Raw genomic sequence first — 20704 nt, forward strand, 5'->3', positions numbered from 1 at the left:
TATTGCAAAAAAATACATCAAGGCAACTCTGTTTGGTTGGCAACAGCAAGAGAGAGAGAAAAATTAACAAAACAAGAAGAGGCATAAGAAAAAAAATTATGTGTCAAAGAAAATTTTTTTCTGGCAGTAGGTATTTTAATGAAAATAGAAACAAGAAAACTGACTGGAAAATAGCTGAAATCTTTAAGAAAAAACTTGAAAATTTAAAGAAAAATCAATAATTTGTTAAAAAATTATACATATAAGTGTCGGGCTGTTTAACATTTTATTAAGTTTTGCATAAATTGGCTACAATATGGGTAATACAGACTCAAAGTTAAACTTTCGCAAAGCCATTGTCCAGTTGACGCAAAAAAACCAAAAGATCGATGCTGATGACCCATTTTGGGATCAATTCTGGTCGGGCCATCAAACCACTTTGGAGGATGTGTTTGCCTTGGTAACAGCTGGCGAGATACGTAATATACGCAATGAAAATCCTGCAAATTTGGCCACCTTATGCTACAAGGCTGTAGAAAAACTTGCGGAGGCGGTGGACAGTAGCTGTCGTACCCAAGCCGAACAGCAGTGTGTATTGAATTGTGTGCGTTTGCTAATACGCATTATGCCCTATATATTCGAAGATGACAAGTGGCGTCACTTTTTCTGGAGCAGTTTGCCAGCCTCCCAAGACAGGGCGAATCTAAAGAGTAAGGTGGTGGGTGGGGGAGAAATAGATGATGCCGAAACAGAACATTTGGCTTCACAAAATCATACTGTACCCTTGGCCCAGTCTCTATTGAATGCTGTATGCGATTTATTATTCTGTCCTGACTTTACGGTGACTGCCACTCGACGCCCGGGACCTGATAAGGCAGAGGAATTGGCGAATATTGATAGTTGTGAACATATATGGGAGGCTGGTGTGGGTTTTGCTCATTCTCCGCCCAAAAATGCCCATATGGAACGTAGGCGTACAGAGTTGTTGAAATTACTTTTAACCTGTTTCTCAGAGCCCATGTATCGCACGCCCCAGCCCACAGAGGAGCCCAACAAGTGGATAGCATATTTTACCTCGGCTGACAATCGCCATGCCTTGCCCTTATTTACCTCGTTCCTAAATTCTGTATGTTCTTATGATCCCGTGGGTTTTGGAGTGCCCTACAATCATCTGCTGTTCACTGACACTACTGAACCCTTAGTGGAGGCCTGCTTGCAAATATTGATAGTTACTTTGGATCATGACATGATTATGCAGCAACAACAGCTGCAGCAGCATCAACTAGAACTACAAAGGCATGGTAAGGGAGGCAGCAGCAGCAGTTCAGCGGCCCAGCCCACACCTTATGATGATGTGTGCGGCGATAATTTATTTATTAACTATCTGTCGCGTGTGCATCGTGATGAGGATTTCCATTTTATTTTGAAGGGTATAACGCGTTTGCTTAATAATCCTTTGGTGCAAAACTATTTACCCAATTCGACCAAACGTTTGCATTGCCATCAGGAGCTATTGATTTTGTTTTGGAAGATATGTGACTACAATAAGAAATTCCTGTATTTTGTGTTGAAAAGTTCAGATGTTTTGGATATTTTAATACCCATACTCTATCATTTGAATTACTCGAGAGCAGATCAATCTAAAGTGGGTCTCATGCATATAGGGGTGTTTATATTGTTATTGCTTTCGGGTGAGTAAATGGAAATCGGTACTAAAAACTATGTTTTAATATAATTTATGTTTCATTAGGTGAAAGGAACTTTGGTGTACGCTTAAATAAACCCTATACCGCCACCGTACCCATGGATATACCCGTTTTTACCGGTACCCATGCTGATCTCTTGATAACCGTATTCCATAAAATCATAGCCACTGGTCATCAACGTTTACAGCCTCTATTCGATTGCTTGCTTACCATTTTGGTAAATGTTTCTCCCTATTTGAAGACCTTATCCATGGTGGCCAGTGTTAAATTGCTGCATTTACTAGAGGCCTTTAGTACTCCCTGGTTTTTACTGTCCGCCCCCAGTAATCATCATTTGGTGTTCTTTTTATTGGAAATCTTCAACAATATTATACAATATCAATTTGATGGCAATTCGAATTTGGTTTATACCATAATACGCAAACGTCATGTATTCCATGCCATGGCTAATTTGCCCTCGGATATGACGGGCATAGCCAAGTGTTTAAGTGGCCGTAAAGTGGGTAAATTCAATTTGCCACCAGTAAGGCAGAAGAGGCTGCCTACGGTAGTGCAAAGTATCAATAGCCCTTTGCCCAATTGTACAGAAGATGATGATGACGATGAGGACTTGGAAGAGGAGGAGGAAGTGGTTAAAAAGGTGGCTGCTATTAGTAATAAAAGTGAAGAGCTTAATATTAGTTTGGTGGAGGAGTCAGAAACAGAATCGCATACCCAGCAGGGAGAGCAACAAATGGAGGGAGCATTTCCGGCTATGCCCGCCGAACCGGGTACATTAAAGGCTTCTTTGCCGGACACACCACACATTAATCAAATGACAGAACGTGAGCAGGCCCATCCGGGTTCGGCCGATCAAACACCCACCATAGATGGCACCTCGGACATAGTGCGTTTCGATAAGATCAACGAAAGATCGCCACCTGAATCTAGAACAGCTAGTCCCAATGGTCATTTGGATAGTCACGATGACAAGACACCCTTTAGCCGTCTGTCCGTGGCTCATCGTGGCAGTATACGCATGGTGCATCAACCCTCCGCCGAAGTATGGACACCCACACCCGAATGGATTGTTTCATGGCGCTCGAAATTACCTTTACAAACCATCATGCGTTTGCTGCAGGTCCTAGTACCACAAGTGGAGAAAATCTGCATTGACAAGGGCCTAACAGATGAATCGGAAATCTTGAAATTTCTACAACATGGTACACTGGTGGGTCTATTGCCCGTACCACATCCAATACTCATACGCAAGTATCAGGCAAATGCTGGCACTACGGCCTGGTTCCGCACCTATATCTGGGGTGTTATTTATCTGAGAAATGTAGAGCCGGCCATTTGGTATGACACAGAAGTGAAATTATTTGAAATCCAAAGAGTCTAAAGAAAGAATTGCAAAACGAAACTAATAATAGGTAAGAGACACACGATACACTACACACAGCATTAAGGTATTTCTAATAGGAGCAAATATGAAGTTTTCCGGAGAAATTTCAGAATTATTTATTAAGAAACACAAAATAAATTTAATTAAGCTTAAAAGGGGCTCGATACACCAATAGAAATTTAAATAATACAAGATTTTGATCCATTGTTTTACAGAAACTATTGGTAAAACAAAACTGAAACTTCTTTCAAATTGTTTGATTTTAAAATTTGATGGAAACATTAACACTCTTAGAAAATTCGTATTCTAACATCCCATACAAACAATTGATTCTATTCCTGCTATATTTAAAGGTAATTCAAGTCACCGTTTTGTAACCCTGCGAAAATGCGAAATTTTGCACAATCACAACAATCATACGTATTATGTATGTTGTTGTTGTGATTATGCAAAAGTTCACATTTTCGCAGGGGAACAAAATGTTGACTTGAATTATAGCAAATATTTAATGCTTTTTGTATATAAAATTAAAAAATGTTTAAAATGTCCATTCCTCACGTCTATACCTGCAAAGCTTTTTACATCTAACTAAAACAGAAACGTAGTCATCTATAATGTACAACATTCCAAACAAAATACTTTTGTACCACTCATCTCGCCTCAATCTATTCATCTCCCATTCCCACATCTTTGACTACGCTTTTGTTAACGACTTTTTGTAGTCATTAAATGAAAACCGCTCAAAATTACTCAACTGCTTTTTTTAACCTTAAAAACAAACAAAAAAATTATGATAAAAATCAATCTTTTTAAATATTCCCTTATCGCTTATTGTGGAAATTACTCTTTACATAGAAAATCACTTAACCAACTTATCTATCATTTAATTAAATAGTAATGTTTTTCTATCGTCAACATATTCACACTGACTTTTTTTTCTAAAACTCAGGTGTCTGCAAATATTAAAGTTTTTGAAACGAAACAAAACAGAAAAACTTGCAACTACTATATTTATTTATATAATACCTTTGTAATAATATATTTTAAAGTCTGCTTAATAATTTTTTTTTTTTTTTTTTTTTTTTTTTTATTAATTCTTCAATTACATAACCGAGCCCTTAAGGGCCTTATATGGTTAATAAAAGCTACTAACTATATAAAAAACTACAATTAACAAAAATATATACATTTAAATTTAAAGTACTATACATTGTAAATAAAGTACAAAATAAGTAATCATTAAGATTTGAGATCAATAAATAGTAAAAGTGAAAACAAGCCATAATGAATGCTGGATAAGATTCTTATTGTTTTTCATTGCTTAACAGTACATAGTATAGTTTTAAATAATCTTTATAAATCTGTTACGCGTTAAGATAAACATGCGATTCTGCAAGTTCTAATAATTTTAATTTTAATTGAGGAAGTGTATAAGAAAATTTTCTCAATTCTCTCGGTAAGGCATTCCAAATTTTAGATAAACGAATTTGAAACGATTTCTGAAAGCAGTTCAAGTGTCTAATGGGAAAAATTATCTGAGTGTTTCTGGTCGAACGAGAAAAATTAAACATGCCAACAATATACCCAGGGTAACCTTTAACAATTGATTTATAAAAAAATAATAGCATCCTAATACCAATAAAATCATCAAAAGATGATCCAAGGAACTTATATATATGCTGAGTAACATGATCTCGTATTTTCAAACCAAAAACGTAACGGATAATCCTGTTAAAAATCTGTCTATATTTTCTTAGTATCTGGGCCCCTGTACCCGAAAATACTTCGGCGCAATATAGTATATGTGGCATTAAGACAGCCGAAGCAACTCGTCTTCTGATTGAGCAAGGTAAATTTTTAGCTATTTTTGTGTGTGTATTTTAATTTAAGTGCAATTTTTTTATAAAAAAAACAGTAAAACCCTTAAACCTTTACATTTTATTTCCGTTTATTTTAATTATAAAGAAAAGTATTTATTTTATTTTTAAATAACAAAACTATTAAGTAAAATTAAATAAAAAAACTATATTCCAATTTAAGCAAATAAATATTATTGTATTATGTTATAAAACTAAAAATATATAAATATAAAATAAAATTATAACTACAGGGTATTTCTTTAGTATTTTTCCATTTTTTTAACCCACAACTTGACAAGCCATTAATTTGTTCACTCAGGGCGGTAAACCATCGTCTTGACTAGCCATAAATTTGTTCACTCAGCGAACAATTTGGTGTGCTCACATGAATTTGTCTTGTTTGGACACCATTTGTCAATGTTATGTCATGTGTGGACAAGAAATTGAGTAAACAAATTTGTGGTATCTCAAGACGTGGGATTTTTAGCTCTGATCAGTTGGCTACACTTGTTTTATTACTAGTTGTTTATAAATGTCAAATAGAACAATGTGGCAACACTTGTTTAATGCTGATTCTCTTCTTCTTTCATGTAAACAAACATCAGCTGTTGATTTTGTTTGTATTGGTGACAGTAAAAAGTAATTTCTTTGAAGGGTTTCAAGGGGGAATTTATTTTCCAATAAGAATTGAATAACAGTATAATTAGTAAGTAAGGTTCTAAGTCCCCTTTTACAATGCAGAAATTGAAAGGCAGACAGACGAAGTTTGTTGTCGAGGGGTTGAAGAGATAGTGTGTGTATTACACAGGTTTAGGTTAGTTCAAAATAGAATGAGCAAAATGTCTTTCATTTTCTGCATTGTAAAAGGGGACTAAGCTGAAACAAAAAGCCGACTTTTTTTCGATTTTTAAAACTTCGATTTTTTTTTAAATTTGTTCATAGTTGATTATTGCTATTTATGAAAAGTCGATTTTTCATCATATTTTTATATAAAAAATATGTTGTTGCTGTATTTATTGATGAGAAAAACTGATTTTATTAAATTTTTACAGAAAAAATCCACTTTTTCGATTATTATCGGCTATTCGACCTTTTTGGGATAACTTAATCAAAAACTTAATTTCGACTTATTGACATGTTTCAGCAAAAAGTCGATTGTTCGAACGATAGATGTTAATGTTTATTTGTTTCGTACTGGTATATTTCGAGACAAAATTTGTATTAATCGCGAGTCCTAGCCCTTAGACGGAATATTATGTGGTGGTCATTGCGCAATATACTTTTATAACCTGTAGCCCACACTGTATTCCAACAGTGTAATTAAATGTGCAATTTTTTCGCAGTCAGATCAATAGTTTACAAGATATATTTTTACTTTCAGCACAAATTGTTTTATAAGAGATACCATACACTTGTTTTGAATCTGTTGTTTTCAATAAATGAAATTATTAAAATATTATTAAACAAAACCATGAAAATTTAATTTCCGATGGTTTTATTTCGAAAATAACGGTTAATTTCATTCATCTAATTGGCAACGATTCCAATAAGACCTCTTATTGTTGTTTTTGGCTTATCAATAATTCTCTTTCTCTCCTCTTTGTTGTTTTGTTTATTTACTAAAAGTACCACAATATGGCATCTCTGTTTGCTATCTTCAAAAACAAAAGTCACAAAACAGCTGATTATTTGCATTGAAAGAGAGAACGCTAGAAAATTCGCGCATAATTACAAAACAAATAGAAGGAAATTTAATAAAAAACTCACAAAAATGGCATTTTTGCTTAGAAATTCTTTAAAATTTAGCTTGGGCAAGCAATTTCTTAAAGTTTATTGCCAACAAGGCCAGCAATTACAGCTGCAAGGTTTGAAAACCACCAATGTGATTCTAAATCCCCACAAACAAAACCCAAATACGACGCAACAAAATGACAATGCTAATAATGCGAAGAAGCACAAGGATTCGCTTAAGATAACATTAATTCAGAATCAAAATATCACAGTAACAGCTTTGGAGGATGCCAAAAATTTGGCCAAACGTAGATCAATGCATTTGGTAAAGGTGCAAGATATGGATACTAAAACACAAAGGCCGGTTTATAAGTGAGTATAAATATAGTATTAAAGCAAATGTTGCTATTAAATTGTACCTATTTGATTATTAGACTTTTAACTGCTGCCGAAATGTTGCAAAGTGAACTGAACGACTCGAAGAAATCTGATAAAACAAATGCTGCCGCTGACAAATCGACTACAAAGAAATCAGAAAAGTCCTTAAATATTGGCTCACGCATAGCTGATCATGATTTATCCTCACGTTTGAAAAACATCTCCAAATGGTTGACTAAACAACATGAAGTACGCATTTTAATACAGGGCAATTCCCAGCAGGATATGGCCAATTGTGAGAAAATCTATAAAACCATAGAGGATGTCATTAAAACCCCCGAAGTTATAGGCAAAATTGTGCAAAAACGTACTAAAGGTAACATAGTAAAGTTTACTATATTACCAGTTGCACCAGCTCCAGCAAATGAGAAATCTGCTGGCACTACCCAATGACTTGCAGTGGGCCATTTGGCTTCTCTCAATTTTTTACATCTACACAACATACGCTGCTATTCTAGATTATCCACACAAAATCTCAGTGAAGAACGTCTTTTATCTTCCTCGGCTTCTACGCACTCCTCCATGGCCAGTACTTATAAGGGTCCCTTGGCTTTGACGTTTTTGAGCATATGCTTTATAACTGTTAAGTATGTGTTTTGGTGGAATTATCTGGATAAAGCAAATGAGCTGGAAATGGCGGAGAATAAAAATGGCTTAAATTGAAATGGCTTTTGATAACCGGCATAATGATAAAATGATATTTAAAGGAAAATGTTAGTAATTTTTTTCGATTTTTTGGTTTTTATTTTAATTTATTGTTAATTGTTAATATAAAATAATTTAATATTTAGTTCTTTTTTCTAATTTGCAAATAAAAATTTAAACGACTGATAGTTCAAGATACATTCATATATACATAAATCAAGATGTTTCGATATTGTATGCAATGATGTTTAAGGAGGTATTTTATTGGCATTTGTAATTATCATAATCATCAAATCATCATACGCTCTTTGCTGTACATATTTGGATTGTTTTCTGTACCACGATATTAAATTTTCCGATGGCATTTATTTCAAAAAAGACATATTTTTAGTTTGGTGATATTTGACGTCCTTTAATTTGTCATGCTAAAGAGGTAAGATATATAACAAATTATTAAAAATTTTAAAAAGAAAAATTTTGTAATTTGTATTGAAAATCAAAACCGATTTGTGATAATTCGTTATAAGTATTTTTTTTTTTATTGAACATACCAATAGTAACTTTAGTATACGCTAAAAGAAATATTGAAAATCGCATTATTTGTTGATGAAATTGGATTTAAAAATAATAGAAAACAAGTAAGATAGCAATATTCGGCTGTGCCGAATCTTATATACCCTTAATCAAATTATACTAGTGTTTATAAACCGGTTAACCGGTTAACCGAAAAATCGGTTTTTCTTCGAAATCTCGGTTTTTTGCGAACCGGTTAATTTGAAATGTTGATTTTCGGTTAACCGGTTTATCCGGTTTTTATCACTCGGTTAACCGGTTTTTAAAATTTAGGTCTAAACTTAAGAAATCTCATGGTTTTGTGCTTTTTTTATATTCATTGTACACACATTATTGGTCTGATTTGAAACCTAAACTAATGACTTACAATACAAACCTATTGAGAGCCATTATAACAACTTGCCGTTATAGTTAAAGGTAACTTTAAGCAATAGAAAAAGGTACCCTTAAGGGTCACTTTAACTATAACGGCAAGTTGTAATAATTTCAATGATTCTAAATAGTAGAGGACGATGGGTTTACTTAAAAACTTTTTCAGAATAAATTGCACATAATGAAACTATAAAAATTAAATTCCGCATAATTCTAGAAGTTAATCTAAATCTTCGTTAGCTTAGTGTACAAAGTCCTTTTCAGAAATATTACAGGAGAGACAAAAAACATTCTAAAATCCATGATTTGAAATATTTATGAGATCTGATAATGGAGTTTTATTACTTACATATTTGGTATGATTTATAATGACAAATAAACAGTAAGAAGAAGTGCGTTTGCATATTATAGGTCCTTTTTTGGGACTTGTAACATTTTCTGTTTCATATCAGAAAGTCGAGGTGATAATAAATTTCAAAATTATCAAATATTTAATTAAAAAATTGATTTATATTTTTTGGTTGAAATTTAATGAAAAAAATCAATAATTAAAACAAGTATTATATAGTTAGTAACAAATTTATACTCAATTCCATTTGACTGAGATAATAATTTTGAAATTTTTACAAAACAAAATGGACTTAGCACTTTTGTATACTCATAGTCATTTATATTAACCATTCCTGACGACTAAAAACTACAAATTATAAAGCTGTGTATACTTTATAGGACATTTTATGTTTCTATACATATATGACGGTTAACCGGTTTAACCGGTTTTTTCGATGTCGGTTAACCGAAAAACCGGTTTTTTTAAAAAGGCCAATTTTCGGTTAACCGACAAACCGGTTTTTTAAAAAGTCGGTTTTTTATAAACACTAAATTATACTTCAAAATAAAAATATTAAATATTTTTAGGTAAACAAAATTAATTTTTTTCCAAAGTTGTTTTTTTTCATTTTTTGGAAAAAAAATTTTCGAATTTTTTTTTTAAATTTTTTAAATTTATTTTTATATATTTTTATCGCGAACACTTATTGTCCAATTTGAGACTTTCTTGAAAGTTTAATCAGAACAATTTTTAAACTTTTTCTCATATTCATTTAAGAGTGAAAATTTTGTGAAAAACATTTATGGATGGAAATTTGGTAAAAAACATTATTGGTTGAAAAAAATTTATGGGTGAAAAAGATTTTGAAAAATTAATTTTTTTTTTAATCCATTACACAGAGGAACAAAATTGACATTTTGGTTTGGTGCCGCGGAAAATGTTTTTGATAAAACATGTATGTGACATTTCATAGTCGAAACTATCTTTAGTTTTTTTTGAGCAGCTCTTGTTTTTAAGATATCGCGGTTTTAATTTTTTTGGTTTTTCTGTATTTTTTTCTCTTTTTGTTTGATTATTTCATAAATGGAGACTAAAATTAAAAATTAATTTTTGTACTGGTATTCTACACAAAATTATCTTTTCTTTGACATCAATTTTGTTTATCTAAATTTCAGGATATATTGGTGATATCGCAAGGATGTTGAAAATTAACTTTTTTCAGTTTCATCCTTATAAGTTTGACCTATGGTAAAAGGGTTCAAAATTTTTTCACTATATACAATAAAAACATATCAATAAACTAATTAATATAAAAATATTGAAAATTCGCTGAAAATATACCAAACTATTTGGCAAATAACTCAAAGTTTTACAATATTTTTCATATGTTTTTCGTATTAAAAAATTATACAAATGTTAGTAACTTGAATGTTTTACACCTGCAAGATTATACATAAACTAAAGATTTAATCAAAAATTTTGTTTTTGCTAAATATAATTTCTCTTGTTATATTATTTCATTATGGCTAGTAAGATGAGATGCTGTGTTAAAGATCCTAATATGTTTTCCTACATTTGTGGCGAATATATATTAAAAGATCAGCGAAAATCAATTACATACACTGTTCTCCAATTGTATTTTGATTACTTTGGTATTCAAATTCGCAGCTTAGACAATTCCTGGATATATAATGTAGAAATAAATCTATATGTTTGTAAAAATTAATTTTTTTCTATAAAATACTAGTGTTTTTAATAAAAATGTTAAGATATTTTCACCAAAAACGCTGTAAATCACGTAAATACAAAATTCGCAATATTTTTAAAAACTTCAAATGAAGTATTTATATTGCTGTAGTTAGATTTAAATGTGTATTAAGAAATAAGACTAATGACTACCTAAAAATTTATTTATAAAAAAAATAGTTTTTTAGGATGTATAATTTCGGGATATTATCTAAATATTTCATTAAATTTTTAACTAATTTTTCATTTTAATTAAAAACTGTTCGCTATAATGCCTTGAATGTTCAGTGCTAAATTTTTATTTAAAATTTTCATAATGCACAATTTTATTAAGGATAAAGCTAAAAGAGTCAAATTTCAACTTTCCTGAAAGATCAGACAAATATTCCAAAACAGCCATTAGAATTATTATAGTCAAAAGAAGCATATGTTTACGTATACCATCCTCATGCTAAAAAAATTTCACATTCTTAGCTGCATTACCCAAAATTTTTAAGAAAAACACAAAAAAATAGGGTATTCAATGAAAATATAAAAACCGCGATATTTCGAAAACGCGAGCTGACTGGAAAAAATCAAGTATAACATAGTAATGAGGGTTCATCAGCTTGTACAAAACGTAGTTCAAATCTCGGGCACCAAAATCTCTGTTCCGCAGTGTTATCGGTCTGAATTTTTATGTCAACGAGTAAAAAACCGGGACAACTTCGATTTATATTTGGATTACTAAGTCATTAATATAGACAATATGGATGGATAGTAGGGTATTCAATCGATTAACCGTTAATCGGTTAACCGATTAATTTTGGACGGTTAACTGTTCGAATAATTTAAAATTGCCGATTTTCAAAAAACAAATAAACCGATTAATTTGTGTCGATTAACCGATTAACCGAAATTCCTTCTTTTTGCACTTTAAACATTTTTTTGGATTTATTTTTCTCTTTCAATTCAAATACAAATTTCAAATTAAAATTAGATATTTTTTGAACATCCAATAAACATGATTAGTTAGTATGTATAACAACTGACATATGGGCAATTCCACGAGAATCGCTACCACGACTGAAAAAACAAAAACCCTTGAAACTTTTTTTCAAGATGATTTGAATAGAAGAAAATAATAAAATGTTACTATGTATTTAGTATTTAGATCATATTACGAGAGAATTTTTTTCCAAGAAAAGTTTTATTAAATCTAAAGAAAAAAATCGTTTAAATTCTAATCTTTTTATAAAAGATTACTTCAGAAGATCTCACTAAAACCCTAAAAAACTCACACATCGCTCATTGGCTGCAACAACGTCAAAGTTAAAAAAAAGTCGTTTCGAGAAAAACGTCTTTGAATGTTTTATGACATTTCTTATATAAATTTTTAACAAATCATGCGATTTCAGAACAACTCTCACACAATAAATAATTGACGTTTTTGAAAACTGATAAAACTATGTATATGAAAGACTAAAAAATGGCGCATATTTTGTATTACTCTGTTTAAAACACCCGAATTTTGAGTTATGACGTTGTTGCAGCAAATAGGCGATATGTTTACAAAAATTATCTCAAATACCTTATTTGCTGTTTTTTATGTTTTTGTACACAAAATTCGTTGTTGTATTTTCAATTTAAAATGAAAATAGAAATTATTCGGTTAATCGAATAATTTTAAATTAACCGATTATTAACCGAATAAATCTAAAGCTCGATTAATTATTTGCTCGATTAACCGATTAAACCAGAAACCCGATTAATTGAATACCCTAATGGATAGCTAATGATAGATATTTCAAGGCTTTTGTAACGTCGTATATAACGCAATAGTAATTCGAATCTACAATGGGTCAAAATCGGTAAAAAGATTTTTGAAACCGAATTTTTTTCACCAAAAATATTATTTTGTTTGAAGCTTATTTTGTATTACGATTGAAGCTAAAATTGTTCAATATAAAGATCCACGATTGAAGCTAAAATTGTTCAAAATAAAGAACCACGATTGAAGCTAAAATTGTTCAATATAAAGATCCACGATTGAAGCTAAAATGGTTCAATATAAGGATCCAAGATTGAAGCTAAAATTGTTCAATATAAAGATCCACGATGTGATTAGAAGACGGGTTACCAGAGGAACACCACAAGGTGGAGAGCTTTCTCCTCTTTTGTGGTTACTGGCGGTTAATTCTATTCTTAGGACCTTCGAATCTAAGGGTAAGAAGATAGTCGCCTATGCGGATGATGTGGTAATCCTGATCAAGGGAAAATTTCTCTCAACTATCAGTGACATCATGCAGGAATCGCTTGGCGATCTTTCGTCCTGGGCGAAAACTAACGGGCTGGGTGTAAACCCATCAAAGACAGAATTGGTATTATTTACTAGGAAGTACAAGGTAGAGAGATTCAATTTGCCGAAATTAGACGGTGTTGAGCCGAGTTTATCAGGGGGAGCCAAGTATTTAGGAACCTTCCTTGACAATAAACTGTCATGGAAAATAAATACGCAGGAGAGATTAAAAAAGGGCCTCAATGCCTACTATACATGCAGGAACTCAATTGGTAAGAACTGGGGCTTGCGACCTAGTATGGTCAATTGGATCTACACTTCTGTTGTTAGACCTATTATTACTTATGGTTGCACAGTGTGGTGGGAGGCAATGAGGAAACGTAGCTACAGGGCTATACTCAATAAAGCTCAAAGGTGCGCATGTCTGGGCATCACAGGTGCCTTAGGTAGCACCCCGCAGGCGGCCTTGGATATAATCCTAAACCTACTACCCATTGAGAACTATGTTGAGAGTGTGGCAGCAAGGAACCTACTCAGACTATCAGAGTCTTCTTTGGTAAAACCCTTGCGGACAGGTCACACTATGATATTGTATGAGGCAGGTCTTTTTGGTCATGACATTATTCCATCTGGAATCTCTGACTATAAGATCGCGACCTTTAGCTTCGGTGCATCACCCCCAGTAGAGTTTCCTACTAGGGATAAGTGGGTTGGATCCGATCAACTGTTTGATGGGTGCGCAGTTTTCACTGACGGTTCCAAGATGGACTCTGGTACAGGGGCCGGGGTATATTTGGTCGACTATGACATCAAGCGCTCATATAGACTCTCTAACGAGTGTAGCGTCTTCCAGGCAGAGATCTTCGCGATCTGGAAAGCCACAGAGTTGATAAAGGCACACGTCAATAGAGGAGCTGAAGTGACAATATACGTGGATAGTCAGGCGGCACTAAAGGCTCTGGAGTGTTATCTAATATACTCCAATCTAGTAGAAGACTGTACGAGAGCTCTAGAGGAGCTATTGGTACACTACTCAGTAAGATTGTGTTGGGTACCAGGGCACTGTGATATACAGGGAAATGAGGTAGCAGATGAACAGGCTAGACATGGTTCTGATCTGGATCATGATACTAGGGAACGGAATGTTAAACCACCCATTTGTTACTACTATAGGTTAATTTACGAAAAATTCTGTGAATATACAAATCAATCCTGGGGCAGTAGGTCAGATTGCAAAGTGTCCAGGGCCTTATGGCCAAAACTGAATGCGAGCGCGACTGGGACACTGATAGAGTTGGATAGGTATAATCTCAGGATTCTAGTAGGAGTGTTAACCGGCCACTGCTTAATTGGGGTCTTTAAGGGTAAATGGTATAATTGCACACAGGACTTCTGTAGAGTGTGTGGAGATGCAGAGGAGCTAGAGACAGTAGAGCACATTATGTGCAACTGCCCTAGGTTACAGGGTCACAGACTTAGATGGCTAGGAAATAGATTTCTGGACGAACTTGGTGTTGCTGGCTGCAAACTAAGCAACATACTAGGTTTCATTAAGGGAATAGGGTGGCTATTTAAGGGACGTTCTACAGAGAGTCCAAATCCATGAAAAGATCTATCTTTCTTTCTTTCTCTTTTCAACAGGCGGTACTTTGGTCTCTTCTATTACTCTACGGCTATCCTCTTTGTCTACCTATTTGAACGGAATCACAATGGACGTCAAGGTCTCCGAGTGGAAGTGCACATAATGCACACCCCTTCCTAACCTAACCTAAGATCCACGATTGAAGCTAAAATTGTTCAATATAAAGATCCACGATTGAAGCTAAAATTGTTCAATATAAAGATCCATGTTTGAAGCTAAAATTGGCCTATATAAAGACTTACGATTGAGACTAAAATTAGACTAAATAAATACCTATGATTGAAGCTAAAATTGTTCAATATAATGATTCACGATTGAAGCTAAAATTGGTTTAAATAAAGACCTTCGATTGAAGCTAAAATTTTACCATATAAAGACCTACGATTTGGCACCAGTGACTGAATAATAAACAACAGATTTGACAAAACAACATGGCCACAGCAGACTGTCAACTGACCCGCACTTATTGGAAAACTCTTTATTTTGACGTTTCTAGCTTCCAATATATCAGTTTCATCTGATATATTAAGGAGTACTTCGTTTTGATTTGGAATATCTTATTTCTGCGTTGAACATAACTTTAATTTAATACCAAATTTGTGTATTATTTAACAAAAAAAATATAACCAATAATTTATTTATTTCACAAATAATTTACAACAAAACTTAATTATAAATGATCCCTCGTTATCAAACAAAAGAGCGTATAATTATAACAAACTTAAACTAAAAAAACAAAAATATAAAACAACTGATAAAGTGCCTCTACTAAACACTAAACATTATAATAATCTCTTCTCTTCTTAAAATTACTATCATTATGTTGAGCTGCCCGACATCCTTGAGCTTGTTTCTGTCTCAGAAATTGTCCCACACTCCGCATGGGCGCGGCACAATGCTCTTCACACTTTTCCAGTGAGAGGAACTTATTGCGATTATTATCGCAGATATCCGTAGCAAACAGCATACATTCATCCGTGCAGTAGTTGTAGAACCAGAAATTTCCAACGACACGCTGATCTATGCAACCGCGTATTATATTTAAAGGTTGATAACAATATTCGGGAGGTGGTTTAAAAAGGCGCTGATTCTGTAAGGCATAATTTGTTTGCATTTGATTTAATTTGTGATAAGTAGATCTTTGGTTCACTGACTCCCTTGTTCTTGAGTTTGCATAATTGTTCTTAGGTTTATTAGTGAGATCTTCTTCAATTGGATCCTGTTTTAAATCCTCTGTCTGGAAATTATATTGTGGCTGTTGATTTTCATCAGTGTTGTCTGTATAGTCAGGATCTAAAGGCTGACGGGATTTTGTCATATATTGCTGCGATCTGCCCGGTTTGCTGTATAAATCGTTTGTCAGACCTCTTCGAACTGTGTAATCTGGGGCAGTATCAATAGGTTGATAGGGTCTGTTAGCTACACGAAATCCAGTGTTATATTGCTGAGAATTACTGTCAATTGGTTCATAGGGTTTGTTAGCTACACGAAATCCAGTGTTATATTGCTGGGAATTACTATCAAAATCTATATTCTCAGCAGCATATTCTTCATTGGCATTAAGGGGGGGATTTGCTATATGACCCAAGCAAGTAAGGCCTTGACATTTTTTATATTCTTTTAGTTTAAGATAGAAAACATCCTGTTTTTAAAAACAATTAAATAAATTACTTTAGAAAATATTTGTTTTTAAGTTTAACTCACCTGACACTCTCTTTCATTATAGGGATTAACATATTCCCTCGATCGTTCCCGCATACCCTCACCGCAGGTAACATTACACTGAGACCAAGGCGACCAGTTTCCTACCACACATTCGGCTCTGGTTTTTGCCGATTTTATTGGCATTTGTGGCATGCCAACATCAAACATATCGCCCTCTTCATCATAGTTTGGATAACCAAAACCGCTTTGCATTCCCGCACATTTTTGACCCTGACAAGGACTATCTTGTCTCCTTTTCACCATTACATCACAGTTGTAGATTTTAGCCACATCGGCTTGTTTGTAGACACGTGTACGGTATTTGCGACCTTCACCACACTCAGCTGTACAATCACTCCAGGCCGACCAGGGATGAGTGAAACATTCTCGGGGTATATCATCTGTATTGTTAGCTAGAAAGTTGCATATATTAATTCCTGGACTTTAGTGTTTGCTTTTGTACTTACAATCTTCTTCTTCGCATTTTCTTTCGTACAGACGTTGCCTTTTTATGGTCAAGGTGGCCAAGGGTTTCATGGGTGCATGTGTTTCATCAAAAAAGGGTGAACGTGGATCTGGAGGATAATCAGAGCTCATGCGTCTTATAACATCGGCGGGAAATTGTGGTTGATCGGGAGACTAAATAAAAATGATACAATGTTATTTTAACTAAAATTGTTCAATATAAAGAACCACGATTGAAGCTAAAATTGTTCAATATAAAGAACCACGATTGAAGCTAAAATTGTTCAATATAAAAAACCACGATTGAAGCTGAAATTGTTCAATATAATGAACCACGATTGAAGCTAAAATTGTTCAATATAAAGAACCACGATTGAAGCTAAAATTGTTCAATATAAAGAACCACGATTGAAGCTAAAATTGTTCAATATAAAGAACCACGATTGAAGCTAAAATTGTTCAATATAAAGAACCACGATTGATGCTAAAATTGTTCAATATAAGGAACCACGATTGAAGCTAAAATTGTTCAATATAAAGAACCACGATTGAAGCTAAAATTGTTCAATATAAAGAACCACGATTGAAGCTAAAATTGTTCAATATAAAGATCCATGATTGAAGCTAAAATTGTTCAATATAAAGATCCAGGATTGAAGCTAAAATTGTTCAATATAAAGAACCACGATTGAAGCTAAAATTGTTCAATATAAAAAACACGATTGATGCTAAAATTGTTCAATATAAATATCCACGATTGAAGCTAAAATTGTTGAATATAAAGATCCTCGATTGAAGCTAAAATTGTTCAATATAAAGATCCATAATTGAAGCTAAAATTATTCAATATAAAGATCCACGATTGAAGCTAAAATTGTTCAATATAAAGAACCACGATTGAAGCTAAAATTGTTCAATATAAAGATCCACGAATGAAGCTAAAATTGTTCAATATAAAGATCCACGATTGAAGCTAAAATTGTTCAATATAAAGATCCACGATTGAAGCAAAAATTGTTCAATATAAAGATCCACGATTGAAGCTAAAATTGTTCAATATAAAGATCCATGATTGAAGCTAAAATTGTTCAATATAAAGAACCACGATTGAAGCTAAAATTTATCAATATAAAGATCCATGATTCAAGCTAAAATTTATCAATATAAAGATCCATGATTGAAGCTAAAATTCTTGAATATAAAGATCCTCGATTGAAACTAAAATTGTTCAATATAAAGATCCTCGATTGAAACTAAAATTGTTCAATATAAAGATCCACGATTGAAGCTAAAATTGTTCAATATAAAGATCCACGATTGAAGCTAAAATTGTTCAATATAAAGATCCTCGATTGAAGCTACAATTTATCAATATAAAGATCGACGATTGAAGCTAAAATTGTTCAATATAAAGATCCACAATTGTAGCTAAAATTGTTCAATATAAAGATCCATGATTGAAGCTAAAATTGTTCAACATAAAGAACCACGATTGAAGCTAAAATTGTTCAATATAAAGCTAAAATTTATAAATTTAAAGATCCACGATTGAAGCAAAAATTGTTCAATATAAAGATCCACGATTGAAGCTAAAATTGTTCTACTTACTGTATATGAAGGACCCGCATCTGTGCCAATATCCCAGGGATATAAATTGATAACCTTCTCCTCCAACCAAGTGCAATTGCTTAAACACAACTCCAAACCAGGTACACCCACTATCCAATCCGGTGAGGGCATAATTTTCGAAGCAATCGATACCTGATGATGCATAGGATCGACACGTACCGAGGCCACCGAAGGACTATTTAAATAAGGAAAGGCTGGGCCTCTAGACTTGATGATAGTGCGTATTTTACCTTCCTTAAATTATAAATTAAAAAGTTACAGAAGAATAAGTTGATACTTGGGACTTGTACCTTAAAATATTGATTAAATTCTCTTTCCAATCCCCTGGAAGAACCATGCTCGGCAAACTCTTGCATTTCAGGGGAAGCCAAAATGCCCTTATCCCAAAAGCGATAATCGGAAGTATGGGCGGCTCCTAGAATATCGGTAAATCTGGTTAGCCAGCCGCGGGTGGGAAAATCTTTGGGATGTAGATTGCGTGACCAAAGGCCTTCAAAGGTAAGCTAGAAAAGGAAACATATTATTAAGTTGTTTTGTTGTTTTTAAAGAAATTATTTCGCTTTAATTTACCTCATATCTAGCCTCATCACAGGCACAGCAAGGTCTCTCCTCTAAATCCTTCTTCTGACTCTCCACATCATCCACCACCTCCTCGCAAATACGTTTCGTTAAACCACCATCATCCATAAACCACACATCACGATGTTGCAAAACCGTGGCTCGTATAAGAACACAACCATTTCCGGGTTCTTCGGGAGCTATCCACACTAGATCCAATCTAGTTTTGGGATTAGTATTGGTACTCTCTATCATATTAACGCACTGTTGGCTAAAGCGTGTTTCCACCGGATCGACCATCTCAAAATGGCCCAAATCTCCATTAATAGGCTTATCACCATTTTCAGTTTCCAACACAAGTTTAGCACTTATAAAGCGATGACCATTGTAAGCGTTTAAGGAAACTAATAGAAATTTCCAATTATTTTAAATGTAATAAACAAAAAAACACATGAATCATTTCGCGGAAAACAAATAGTAACAAATTAAAGCCAGCCCTAAGCTACAAGTTGTTTACATTTCCAAAACAGAAGCTGCTGTTATCAGTTAAGCGCCTCAATTAACCTTAGAGAAAGATTTCGAATAAAATATTTAATCAGTAAACGCCCAAAACAATATTTGAGATTGTTGCCAATACAACTAAAGTGCGATTATAGTACAATACACCATTTTCACAGTTCTGATATTTAAAATCCATTAAAGTATTATGAATTTAAAAGTTCTACGATTTAAGCTAATTTCAGACTAGATATAGACTTACAATTAAAGCTTATTTCAGACTACATAAAGACCTACGATTCAGGATTATTACAGACTATAAAAAGATCTAAGATTAAAGCCAATTTAGATATATAAAGACCTACGAATCAGGCTTATTTTAGACTATAAAGACCTACGATTAAAGCCTATTTCAGACTAGATATAACCCTATGATTGAGGCTTTTTTTAGACAATATAAAGACCTAAGATTAAAGCTTATTTCACACTATATAAAGACCTACAATTGAAACTAATTTCTGATTGGAAATGGTGTCATTTGTAAGAGTTAGAAAAGTACACAAAACCCTCCTCTAAATCCACATTCCAAGATTAAGTTCAATGCCACCATAAAACACACGAGACGCCTGATGCCAACCAGACATACAGGCGTCTAGCATAGCTAAAGAGATTAATTTGTCTCCAACTTAAAACCCGTTTCGTAGACACATTTCAAACTCACCATTATAACTCTGACCCAATATATACGTTTGTGGATTTCCCGTTATGGATATAACGAAATTTTCATCGACCGGTGACTTGGGCGTAAAAGTATTCGAAGGATAGCGACTGCAACGACGTGTAAATACATTTTCGGGTATTGTGAATAATAAAATAAATAAAATTTCCGTCCACTTCATTTTAAGTGATCTTTATAGTTGCTTTGTTTATTTTGGACTAAATGAAATTTTCATAATTTAAGTCAAGATTATTATTTAAAAAAAACAATATTGCTTGTGTACTCTCTCCTCAAGTTTAATCTTTGGATGTTTTGTTTATGATGAAATATTAAAAGAGAATTTGCGAATAATTTCTTATCGCTTTGGCGTGCTCTTAATCGCTCCTTGGCTGGGGTTTTCAAGGTTAGCTGGGGGAAGAAAGTATTTTTTAAAAAAGACTGATTGTAA

At 33.3% G+C, this 20704-nt stretch overlaps 4 protein-coding genes across 4 annotated transcripts; 3 read left to right on the forward strand and 1 right to left on the reverse strand.

The window, feature by feature from the left end:
- The first annotated feature begins 94 nt into the window (after nucleotides 1-94).
- Nucleotides 95-5173, forward strand: LOC135960581 (protein HID1). The gene is made up of 2 exons (XM_065511898.1): nucleotides 95-1670; nucleotides 1730-5173. Exons 1-2 carry the CDS (start codon nucleotides 296-298, stop codon nucleotides 3064-3066), a joined length of 2712 nt encoding a protein of 903 aa, XP_065367970.1. The 5' UTR covers nucleotides 95-295; the 3' UTR covers nucleotides 3067-5173.
- A 1446-nt stretch (nucleotides 5174-6619) lies between these two features.
- mIF3 (mitochondrial translation initiation factor 3) lies at nucleotides 6620-7958 on the forward strand. The gene is made up of 2 exons (XM_065511565.1): nucleotides 6620-7031; nucleotides 7094-7958. Exons 1-2 carry the CDS (start codon nucleotides 6700-6702, stop codon nucleotides 7488-7490), a joined length of 729 nt encoding a protein of 242 aa, XP_065367637.1. The 5' UTR covers nucleotides 6620-6699; the 3' UTR covers nucleotides 7491-7958.
- Nucleotides 7959-12803: 4845 nt separating this feature from the next.
- Nucleotides 12804-14787, forward strand: LOC135960009 (uncharacterized). Its single transcript, XM_065511184.1, has 2 exons — nucleotides 12804-14262; nucleotides 14684-14787. Exons 1-2 carry the CDS (start codon nucleotides 12804-12806, stop codon nucleotides 14785-14787), a joined length of 1563 nt encoding a protein of 520 aa, XP_065367256.1.
- A 501-nt stretch (nucleotides 14788-15288) lies between these two features.
- On the reverse strand, nucleotides 15289-20462 carry LOC135961940 (spondin-1). The gene is made up of 7 exons (XM_065513592.1): nucleotides 20260-20462; nucleotides 19053-19444; nucleotides 18773-18985; nucleotides 18462-18716; nucleotides 16856-17027; nucleotides 16389-16801; nucleotides 15289-16326 (listed from the first exon to the last, which is right to left on the reverse strand). The coding sequence occupies exons 1-7, from the start codon at nucleotides 20435-20437 to the stop codon at nucleotides 15460-15462; spliced, it is 2490 nt and encodes an 829-aa protein (XP_065369664.1). The 5' UTR covers nucleotides 20438-20462; the 3' UTR covers nucleotides 15289-15459.
- Between the last annotated feature and the right edge of the window lie 242 nt (nucleotides 20463-20704).

Source organism: Calliphora vicina, chromosome 5 (genome assembly GCF_958450345.1).
Source record: "Calliphora vicina chromosome 5, idCalVici1.1, whole genome shotgun sequence".
Classification (NCBI taxonomy): domain Eukaryota; kingdom Metazoa; phylum Arthropoda; class Insecta; order Diptera; family Calliphoridae; genus Calliphora; species Calliphora vicina.